Source organism: Sceloporus undulatus, chromosome 2 (assembly GCF_019175285.1).
Source record: "Sceloporus undulatus isolate JIND9_A2432 ecotype Alabama chromosome 2, SceUnd_v1.1, whole genome shotgun sequence".
NCBI lineage: Eukaryota > Metazoa > Chordata > Lepidosauria > Squamata > Phrynosomatidae > Sceloporus > Sceloporus undulatus.
The window spans coordinates 317,133,104-317,145,373 of record NC_056523.1 but is presented as its reverse complement, the minus strand read 5'-3'; the positions used below and the strand labels follow the sequence as shown (position 1 = coordinate 317,145,373).

Here is a 12,270-nt window from a genome sequence, read left to right as displayed (position 1 = left end):
CAAACTGGTAAAGCATTTCTAGCTTTGTCTGTCTCTCCTACTGCAGATGCAGTAGGCAGACAAAAAGGCATTAAACTGCAGCATACCTACATAGTTGTGTAGTTATTTAGATTGTGCAGGTCTTGATATTGAAAGGATTGACTGAGATCCTTGACCAAGGGGATGAAATGTCACTTTACACTCACACAGCTATGGGATGGTTGTGCTCTCATAAATTGTAACACTGAGCAACTGAATGTACACTTGCAGATGAAATGTATGAGTGCAATGTTCATTGCACATCTACACATGCTGTGTCAAGTGGCATCACATGCATAATGGCACAGCATGTTCAGCTCTGCTTCCACAACTTAACACTGAATATTGGTGTTACATCATAGCCCATAAAGTGCAACCATATATGTAAGCTGCTAACAGAGAGTCAGTGTGGTGTAATGGTTTGAACATTGGACTACGACTCTGAAAACTAGGGTTCAAGTCCCTGCTCAGCCATAGAAATCCACTGGGTGACCCTGGGCTAGTAGTTCATGGGTGTGGACTAGACTAATACAGAATTCTAAGCATCTCGCCATATCACAGTTAAGGATCCCATAGGATGGAGCAATGGTGGTTGAAGTGGTATCAAACTTCTACAGTTTTACAGTGTGAATATGCCTCACTTTCCCATGCAAACAACATCAAGGATTTGTGCACATTTCTTATTTCAGAGAGTTCATTGGAGGACTGTTCAGACTGGACAGAATATTTTCATTAATTTTAATAATTATTATTTTTATTGTAAACTGATGTGGAATCAAGAGGAAATGAACTGAGAATAGGAAAAATCACAAACTGAGAAGAATCAGAATTAACTGTTTTCTCAAGCCTCTGTAATGAATCAGTGCTTTCTTTTATATTCATGGTACCCTTCCTTTCCTCTTACTTTGGTTTGCCTACTGTCTATTTTAGATTATGTGTCCCTTGTGAGTGAGGACCTGTCTATACTGCCTGTGTAATTCCATAAGGCAATATGGACTCTGATGGTGGTATATAGATGTTGGTATTTCACCTACCCCTCCTAAATATATAAACTTGCAACTTTAACTATTTGTGTTTTGTGTCATTCCCCCCACCCATCTGCCCCATACAGTGCAAGTTCCAGGACCAGTAGAAAACCTACGGGCTATATCTACTTCACCTACCTCAATACTTATTACATGGGAACCCCCTGCCTATGCAAATGGTCCAGTTCAAGGTTATAGACTATACTGTACAGAAGTAACTACTGGAAAGGAACAGGTAAGCAAATGAACAAACTGAAACATGGACCCTCCTTCTCCCCAAAAGGAAAAAAAAAAAAGAATAAGGGGAAGAATTAACAAATACATATGCATATTTGCTGTAACATTTCTATGGTGTTTCCAGTGTTTTTAGTGGAATCCATCAAAAATGGGTTGGCTAATGAAGTTCCTCGCAGTGTAAAGGCAGACCTCACATCCAGCATCTGACATTACATAGCAGCTGTAAAGGTCATGGTTACTGGCCCAAATCCCACTGTTAGTTCCAACTACTAGAGCAAGCCTACTGATTTAAAGTGATTTGCATATGTATTGATGCAACATCCTAGAACTAATTCACTGGGTCCACTCTAATTGGGACTAACCACAAGGTCCAAGCCATTGTTTTATATGGTATAATAGAAATGCTGGATTACTTCATCTGAGCTCCAGGAAAGCCCACAAGGCAGGGCTGAACCCACCAGCTACCTCAGATGGCAGATGAAAGAGAGCATGAGTGTCAACTAGCCAGTCATTCCTCCTACCTGTCCCATCCCCATGCACTCTTAATAATGCTGTCCATACAAAGAAAGGGAAAGAAAATATATTTATGCTGCTATTGATATGAAGTACATTTGTTAAATATGCTTTAAAAACTATACTGCACATGAAGTAATCCTGATTTAAGCACTACTTTGGATGTTGTTGTTGTTGTTGTTGGGTGACTTCAAGTCATTTCTGATTTATGGTGACCCTAATGTGAACCTATCACAGAGGTTTTTTTGGCACGTTTCTTCAGTTGCAGTTTGCCATTGCCATCCTCTGAGGCTGAGACTGTGTGACTAGCCCAAGGTCACCTAGTAGGTTTTCATCATTGAGAGGGGATTCAAACTCTGGTCTCCAGCATCATATTCATAGTGAAATTCAGCTTAAATTAGATATTGGAACAGTTACCTTTTTGGACAACAGCCCTGAAATATGCCAGCCACTATGGTCAGAATAATAATAATAATAATAATAATAATAATAATAATAATAATAATAATAAATTTATATCCTGCCTCTTCTGATTGAGGATCGAGATGGGTAACAACAAAGTAAATACAATATACAACAATAAAAACAACAAGCCCCACAAAACCCTGACCCAACCCTCCCTCCCAACTATAAAATTAAACAGTAAAAAAAAAAATGTTTAAAAAGTACATAACAATACATCAAAGTTAAAAACAAATCACAAATAATAAAAATAATAAAAGGGGGATTCAATTGGTCCTGGACATTATCAATCGGGGAAGGCCTGCCAGAAGAGAAAGGTTTTTGCCACCTTTTTAAAAGCCTTGAGTAAGGATAATTGGCGAATCTTTTCTGGCAGGTCATTCCAGGTTTTTGGAGTGGTGACAGAGAAGGACCTCTGGCAGGTCACCCCCAGTCTGGTTTTTCTAGATTGTAAAAGGTTTTTCCCAGAGGATCTGAATGCATGGGAAGGATTGTATGGGAGGAGGCATTCCTTCAAGTAGACTGGACCCAGGCCATGTAGGGCTTTAAATGTGATAACCAACACCATGTACTGTGCCCAGAAGCTAATATGCAGCCAATGTAGTGATTTTAAAATAGATGTAATATGGTCAAACTTGGATTTTCCGGCTACCAGTCTGGCTGCCATGCTTTGCATCAATTGGAGCTTCCAGATGCACAAAGGTTGCCCCATGTAGATCACATTGCAGAAATCAAGGCGAGAGGTTACTAGAGCATGTACAACCATTTCTAGGTTCCACTGCTCCAGGTAGGGGCACAACTGGCGTATCAGCCGAAGCTGATAACAGACACTCCTGGCTGTCGCATGAGTATCTTTTCCAAAGTCTGTTTTAAATACTAACATAGAGGGGTCCTTCACTCTACACAGTTATAGCACTATGATTCCTCTTTAACAGCCATGGTTCTGTCTTATGGGGTGCTGGGACTTACACTTCTGGGGAAAGAATTTAGAATTCCCAGATAGATAACTCCCCAAACCACATATCCCAGGATTCTATAGGATTGAGTGATGGCAGTTAATGTGGAATCATAGTGCAACAATTGTGTTGTGTGAATGAGCCCAGAATGATTGGATTAAAATTAAGGAGATGTGATGCTAAACGCCTCTTTAAGATGGCCAGTATGCACCATAACTGCTATGAATGAATGACTCTGCTTATCTCTGGGTGCATAAAACAAAATGTGAAATACCAATTGCAGCCCTTAGTGTCATGTTCTGATCTGTATGATAATTCTTTGCAGTAATAATGTTTTCAATTTTATTTCTGCCCAGAATATAGAAGTTAATGATCTATCATACAAGTTGGAAGGGTTGAAGAAATTCACAGAATACACCCTACGATTTCTGGCTTACAATCGCTATGGACCTGGAGTATCATCGGAAGACCTGACAGTCAGGACCCTTTCGGATGGTAAGACACAGCTAATGATATATACCACAGGAAAGGGAAAGGAAGAGAATGAATACAATTTATGTATATTCTCATTTTAAAATCTTCCTTTTAGACTTCAGTACCACCATACTATATTTCCTTTTATACATCAAATTTAGGATAGATGCCCCATTGGTGGGATGGGGAGAGATGTCCTATAAGAAGACTGGCTAATTGAATGGCAAACATAATCAGTAACTTGCCAGTTGGACGTACTTTGAAATGACTGCTGTTCAAACGTGTAAACCCAACAAACACATTTGAAGCCTAGAGATCTGGCTGGGTAATTGTAGAACTTTCTTATGGTAAGAGATGTTTAATAGCAGAACGAATTAGCTCAAAAGGTGGACTCTTTACGATTTGGATTTTTGAAACAAAGGTTGGATGGCCATCTAAGAAGGACACTTAGTTGTGTATTACAGAGCTAACGGCACTGTGCAGGATGGTCCTTCGGATCCTCTCCATCTCTGTAGTTATATATGGTCTATCACCCTTTGACTACAATGAAGAGCATTAGATAGTTAAAGGATGAGAGCCAGTGGAAGTAGGTAACACTGTGATCATTGTGAACCAGTGTCAAGAACCATTAATGCAATCCTCTGAAAGCAACATTTTCAAAGAGGAACTGGACTTGAAGTCAGGAATTACAGTAATGAGGATCACATAAGGCAGTTCTTAGCATTCAAGGGGAATAGGAATTGAGAGCAGTAATGTTACAAACATTCCTGTTCACTGGCTTGTGATATAGATTTTCAGTTCAATAACGATGGTGCATAACCCAGAGTTACGCATTTGTGACTGGTATGTATGTACAATCCCTAAACTGTATTCAATAGAGTAGAGAATACTAAGGGATTGTGACAGTCCCTCAATCCAGATTTACAGCAAGCAGCCAGGAGGGGCAATTTTGACAGAGATACTGCTTCTGTCTATTGCACCCACTGTTGCCAATTTCTGGGGAATTCTCCAGTTTCTGGGTAATAAAAAGCCTTTCCAGGTAATTTCCAGGCATATAGAAAATTTATGGGGAATTTCTGGAGAATTAAACGTTCCCACTGGGTAATTAAAAGCCTTTCAGTTTAAGGGAATTCTTTCACTTCCTGCCCCCAAAAATTGGCTGAAAATTCCTTTCCCTCCCCAAAAATGGCCAACCTGGAAGTCCCAGCCCCCCCAAAAAATGGCTGACCCAGAAGTCCCCTGCCCCCCCCCAAAATGGCCGACCTGGAATTCCCCACCCCCTTTTGTCTTCCCATAGTGCTTTGCAGCCCTTTGACCCAGGAGTCCCACCCCCTGACCTAGATGTCCTGCTCCTGACCCAGATGCCCTGGGGAATTTGGAGGCATTTCAGGGATTTTCGGGGGGATTTCCTTCAAGGATGATTGGCAACACTGGTTGCACCAGAAATTTTTGGCAGGAGGGTGGGGGTGGAAACATCAGACCCTCTATCCTGACCTCTGTCACTCATAACAGCTGCTGGTCAGTAAACCTGGATTTTTTTTGGGGGGGGGTCATGCCAAGAGATTCTAGTTATCTATGTAACTCAAGTAATTATGTAATTAAGGAAGTGATCTAGAATTGCAGGCAGTTCTTTTACAAATTCATTGTGAAACGTGCATGGAAATCATCAGCTACATTTGGGATCAATTGCAAAATTGTGGTCCCTGAACCAGTGCTGGTTGCTGAGCCAGTAGAGGTTAATTACTTGCAAGTTTACAGAAAAGAAAAAAAAATAATTGTAGGAAATGGGCAAAAAATATAGTGCTGATATCTGAAACATTGTATGTATACAGGAGGAGTGAAAATTACAGCTTCCCACTTAGTCTAAGAAACACTGGCAAAAGTTATGCAATTCTTCACTAGAAGAATAGGCTTTCCAGGAATAGTGATGGTGCATCTCTCTGGTGATGAGAGAATGCCACAAGAATGCAGGCTTGAAGAAGATGGAGCTTGAAGAAGAGGGCAAACTTCAAGCAGACCAACCTATCCCTCCCAAAAGGTTCAGGAAGCTGTTTGAACATCTTGTTCTCACATGATCCCCAAACCAAATTCTCATTGTTCCTACTCAGACCCTCTCACACTTTTCTCAGTGCATCCAAGCACTGTGAATTGAGCTCAGACAAGCAAAGAGAAATGTGAATGCTTGCTTGTGGTCAACAAACCAGATGACCCCTTGCCAAGAGCACTAAGAAGAACAATCACCAGCACAAGAAAATAAGAAAACTCTTGGATGAACTAACAACCCATCAAGTGATCTGCTAGATGGAACTAGAGGATATTACCATGAAACACTTATCAGAAAATGGCAGGAAATGCACAGGATTCCTGAGACAGCAGTTTAGTCATATTGGTAGTACTGAAGGCTTGTTACCCTCTTTGATTCAGCAGTTTGTGTGGTTATGGGGTGCTAACTATCAGGAACCACGCAACTGGGATTCTTTCACAGTGCATCATTTTGGTGCTCTGATTCCACTTTAACTGTCATGGCAGCATTCTAAGGAATTCTGTGGTTTGCAATTTAGGAAAAAATACTTTGAATTCTGAGCCAGAGAGCTCTAGTATCTCAACAAACTATAAACCCCAGGATTCTATAGCAAGAACCATGGCAGTTAAAATGGAATAGTGCTATAGTGCTATAATGATATAGTATGAAAGGACTCCTGGGCAGTGATGACAGAGACACTCCCTGCTCTCATTTGGCAATAATCTTTGAGAACTCCTGGAGAACAGGAGAAGTCCCAGCAGACTGGAGGAGAGGAATTGTTGTCCTCATCTTCAAAAAGGGAAAAAAGAGGATTCAAACAATTATCATCCAGTTAGTCTGACATCTATACCAGGAAAGATTCTAGAACAGATCATTAAACAGAGAGTCTGTGAACATCTAGAAAGCAATGCCATAATCATAAAAAGTCAACACAGGTTTCAGAGAAAGAAGTCATGCCCGACGAACCTGATCTCCTTTTTTGATAAAAGTACCAGCTTGTTAGATGAAGGGAATGCTGTGGCTGTAGTATATCTTGATTTTAGTAAGGCCTTTGACAAAGTTCCCCATGATATTCTTGCAAACAAGCTTGTAGAATGTGGGCTAGACAAAGTAATTGTTACATGGATTTGTAATTGGTTGACCGGTTGAACCCAAAGAGTGCTCAACAATAGCTCCTTTTCATCCTGGAGAGAAGTGACCAGTGGGGTCCCACAGGGCTTTGTCCTGGGCCCAGTGCTATTCAACATCTTTAATAATGACTTGGAGGACAAAATTGGGGGCATAATTATCATATTTGCAGATGACACCAAATTAGGAGGAGTAGCTAATACTCCAGAGGACAGGATCAAGATTCAAAATGACCTGAATAGACTAGAAAGCTGGGCCAAACTAACAAAATGAAATTCAACACAGAGAAATGTAAGGTACTGCACTTAGGACAGAAAAATGAAATGCACAGATATAGGATAGGTGACACCTGGCTGAATGAAACAGCGTGTGAAAGAGATCTAGGAGTCCAAGTAGACCACAAGTTGAACATGAGTCAACAGTGCGATGCGGTAGCTAACAAGGCCAATGTGATTTTAGACTGCATCAATAGAAGTATAGTATCTAGATCAAGTGAAGTAATAGTGCCACTCTATTCTGCTTTGGTCAGGCCTCACCTGGGATACTGTGTCCAGTTCTGGGCACCACAATTTAAAAAGGACATTGAGAAACTGGAGCGTGTCCAAAATGGTGAAGGGTCTGGAAACCATGCCCTATGAGGAACGACTTAGGGAGCTGGGGATGTTTAGCCTGGAGAAGAGAAGGTTAAGAGGTGATATGATAGCCCTGTTTAAATATTTGAAGGGATGTCATATTGAGGAGGGAGCAAGCTTGTTTTCTGCTGCTCCAGAGACTAGGACACAATGGAGCAATGGATGCAAACTCCAGGAAAAGAGATTCTACCTCAACATTAGGAGGAACTTCCTGATAGTAAGGGCCGTTCGACAGTGGAACAAACTCCCTCAGAGTGTAGTGGAGTCGCCTTCCTTAGAGGTCTTTAAACGGAGACTGGATGGCCATCTGTCAGGGGTGCTTTGATTGAGAGTTCCTGCATAGCAGAATGGGGTTGGACTGGATGGCACTTGCAGTCTCTTCCAACTCTACGATTTTATGATTTCTGGCTTCAGGTTTTAGAAGGTTTGGAATTCCCTGGTCTACTCAATTGTCATGCAGTATTGACCATTGGTTATCATTTATTTCTTACCACCAGCCAGTGCTGGATATTTGAGAGGGTGCTTAATTTTTTTTATGAGTACAAACAACCTTGCACAGATGTTATTGTAAGTGACAGCATTTATTATCTTGTAAAAGTTAATTTGTGATGTGACTCCTTTATTTGGAGAGTCCATTATTTCTATAGTTGACATTTCATTAATATATTTTCAAGTGCCACTAGCACCTATTGGTCTAATTGAGATCACTTTTATAATACAGAATATAATATATTCTGCTCCTTATTGGCAGAATAAAATATCTCATATGTATAATTACTAAAGGGGGAGGAGGGATAAAAAAAACCTAGAAAAGAAATGAAATGAAATAGGGAAAAAAATGTTATACATAGTTTACAGAGACTAAATTCAGATTTTGAAAAGTGAGATCATGCCCTGAGCACTGAACTTTGGCTTTCCAAATTCATAATTAAGTTATGTATGATTAGCATTCACATGGGCATTTAGAAAGTTATCCTCAGAAAGTTTTTCCAAAGTTATTATCCTTGAGAAAAAGGAGTCAAGAGATTTCTTTTGATTCAGTATTAAGACTGGCCAAGGGAGCCAAATTGTTCCAGACTGATATTAGCAAGCATTTGTTGTTGTTGTTTTGTGCTTTCAAGCCATTTCCAGCTTATGGCAACCTAAGGTGACCCTATCACAGGGATTTCTTGGCAAGATTTATTTAAAGTACAGTGCACCCATGTTATATGCAGCTTTGAGCTTACATGCTCAAGCCACGTAGGACGCAAAGGGTGGCATGTCCCATTCCGATGAAAGGGGCACGCGCCTGTGGCACGCGCACACCGCTGCGCTGCCGCATACACGAGCCCCATTCACTTGAATGGGGCTCAAGCATAGGTGGAATATGCCTTTCATGGGGGGGGGGGGTCCAGAACGGATACCCACATAAGGCAAGGTTCAACTGTACAGTCACTATTGCCTTCCTTCAATAATGAGATTGTATAACTTTCCCCAAGATCACCCAGTGGGTTTCCATGGCTGATCAGGGATTTGAACACTGGTCTCCCAGAATCCTGCCTCAACATTCAAACCTCTACATCATTCCATTAGCAAGCTGGGTTGCAAACATTTGCTAAATATATTCCATAGCTCTAACAAAATCAGTATATGCTGGACATAATAAACATAGGCTGGCAACCTGTATACCAAGCTTGATCATAGAAATTTGTTTGTTACTTTGTTTACTGGAAGGCACCATAAATGCCATCCTGGCAGTTTAAAACCAAAAAGATTAGTAAAATATGCCACAGCTCTATTAAAATCAGTATATATGGGACATAATTAACACACATGAAACATGGGCTGGCATATCTGGTGAATTACTCTGGCATAAATCAGACATACGCCATCACATCTCATTTCTTTAGTTGCTGTGAAGGTTGGAATTCTGTTTTGACCATGCACCTCCTGAAATCCTCTCTGAAGTTCATCTTAGAAGTAGTGCAGCTCTCCCCACAACATGGGCATTTCCATGTCAGAGAGTGGGGAGATGAGTGTGGATAGATCTAGTTCTTTTTCTATAGCTGGACATGCTGCAAGAGATATCTGCAGAGCCATCTGGGAGTCCTTCGGATGTCCCTGTAGAATAGATGAAGTCCTTGCAGCATGTTCAACTATAGGAAAATAAATGGTGTCATCCAGGCTTATCACCCAATGTCCAGCAGCTGGTCTGCTTGCAAGGTGGGGTTGAGAGAGAGTAGAATTAGAAGACTTTAACTACAGAGACTTAGGACCCGATCAGACAGGCCAAAATAAAGCTGCTTTGGGTCACTTTGGAGGTATGTTGTTAAAATGTCACATGTGTCTTAAGAGGCCAGAAGCTGTGCCAAAGCTGTGCTCTAGTCCTTAGGACTGGAGCCTGGCTTTGGTGCAGCTTCCGGCCTCTTAGGACACATGCATCATTTAAATAGTATACCTCCAAAGTGACTCGAAGCAGTTTTATTTTGCCCTGTTTGTGTAGGCCCTTAGTTATATGATATATGTATGTCTCCTAATTCAGGATCTTGACCATATTGTGTTATGTTGACATAGTGTGTGCATTTTGCCTCAAGAATGTATTCAGAATCTATTCAGAATAGAAATAACTGAATAGAAGCACTCTCATATCAACAGACATATCATTACCAGAATACTGTAACTAGCAAATATGTTGAAAATTATGCATAATTTTTTGATTGCACCTAATTTGCCAACTGCCTCTCCTCACATCTCAGGTCAGCTTTGGTTGGGATGCAAATTTTTGCTTGTTTTGCCCTAACATGCAAGGAAAAATCATTTCAAAAAATGTTATTTTCCTTCTTGAGAGAGATAAAAGGGGTGTGTGTGCATTTTTTTTTAAAAAAAAAGAGAGCTAAGACCCTACATCAAGGGAACAGAACATATGTTTACACTGACAGAGTTATATAGCAGTTACACAACGCTATCTTGGGAGTAAATTTCAACATTGCCCAGCTTAATGCACAGTGAAATATGCATTAAAAATAAAAAATAATAATGTGACTTTTAACAAAGAGTAACACTATGTGAAGTGCTTTTGTATAATGAGAGAATGGGAAAGTTTTATTGAAGGTGCTTATCCTTTTTCTCTATCTGGGATGCCAACTCACTAATATTGGAGCCACTGGACTCTTCTTAAAAAACAAAAGATTATTTATTTATTTATTTAGAGTATATATTTCTCAAGAGCCAGTGTAGCTCAGTGGACTGAGTGTTGGCCTTCGACTCTGGAGAGTAGTGTTTGATTCCCAGCTCAGCCACAAAAGCTAACTTGGGCAAGTCACAGGCTCTCAGCCTTAAGGGGAAGGCAATGACAAACTTCCTCTGAACAAACTTTGCCATGAAAATCCCATGATAGGCTTGCCTTAATATCACCATGAGTCAGGAATGTCTTAAAGGTGCACAACAACAACAATGTTTATGTCTTACCCTTCAGCCAAAAAGACTCCCAGGGCATCTTACAAACCATTAATTACATTGTTCCCTGCCCTCAGGCTTAGAACCTAAATAAGATATGAAACATAAGGAAAATGGAATGGCAGCAGGGGAAAAGATTAAGTCCAGCAGATTTTGGCTGCCTTTTGCTGGCTGAGGGATTCTGGGAGCTGTAATTGGAGCAAAATAATCTTCTCAAGCTTTGAAGACATAACCTCCTATGTTTCTCAATTAATTTAAAAAAAATAGAGGTGGCTACATGCAGCTCATGTTGACTATTCTAATGCTATTTAGAAAGATTAGGTATTGAGAGAGACTTTATAAAAGAGTATGTTGTTAGAAACTCTTGTTCTTCACACAGTATATTTTACCTCTCCATTGATACCCCCTTGTCGTGGGGGAGAGGTTTGCATACCTTAATGAAATTATGAGCTATGCTGGCAGTGGTGTTAGGCCTCTCATGCCAGACAGGTCACAACCGAAGGGTCTGACCAAGAGTGCCAAAGAGCAGGATGGGCTCTCTAGCCTTATGGCAACCATCCTAGGAGAAGGAAAACTCTAATCCCAAACCCAGGAAGATGGTGCTCGTCTAACCCTGTAAGGTCAACCGTCTAAGAGAAGGAAACTCTAATCAAACCTACGACCTGAGGACCTTGCTGCCACCATCCATGTTTGTCAAGGACTCAGCAGTTGAACCTCTGGTTTAAAGGGTGAGGCCAGGTCTGTGCACGCTGCGCTCCACCAGAAAAATCCATTGCACAGGCTCAAAGGATACATCCAACTTCCAAAAAAGCCCTATAACGATAGGCGAGGGACAAAATGGTAGGTGTAAAGATGCACTGGAAGCCACAGACCCAACCCTGCATGCAGGCAGTTCAGGACTTTGGTCGCTTGAGACTGACCCAGGGGTGACAGTCTTGTTCGGCAGCATCCTGAATATCCAAGCAGTCTTTTTTAATGAGAGCACTGCTTGCTCCATATGGAGAGGGGCCTAGAAAAGTTGGCCTAATGAAAGCTCATCCCCATCTACCCAGTTGGCTAGCCATGGCCAACGGGCATCTTCTGATGAGGTCAAACAAAAACAAAGGTACACACCAGCCTCCAAAGTTGCAAATAGACTAACGCTTGCATGCTGGAACATCAGAACCATGCAAGATTCTGCAGATAGTGGACGTCCTGAGTGTTGTTCTGCTCTAATAGCCCATGAACTGTCATGGCTTAACACTGACATCACTGCTCTTAGTGAAGTTCATCTCCATGAGGAAGGCAGCCTTAAAGAACATGGTGCTGGCTACACACTTTATTTATTGGTCTGGCAAACCCAAAACTGAAAAACATCTTTCAGGTGT

The 12,270-nt window shown here is 41.0% G+C and overlaps 1 protein-coding gene across 1 annotated transcript in view; it reads left to right on the top strand.

The window, feature by feature from the left end:
• Window positions 1–12,270, top strand: part of DCC (DCC netrin 1 receptor) — a 401,229-nt gene that overhangs the window by 58,179 nt on the left and 330,780 nt on the right. The window contains exons 4-5 of the mRNA XM_042447857.1: window positions 1,130–1,278; window positions 3,568–3,706. Of these exons, the coding sequence (XP_042303791.1) occupies window positions 1,130–1,278; window positions 3,568–3,706 (288 nt within the window). The remainder of the gene's footprint in view (window positions 1–1,129; window positions 1,279–3,567; window positions 3,707–12,270) is intronic.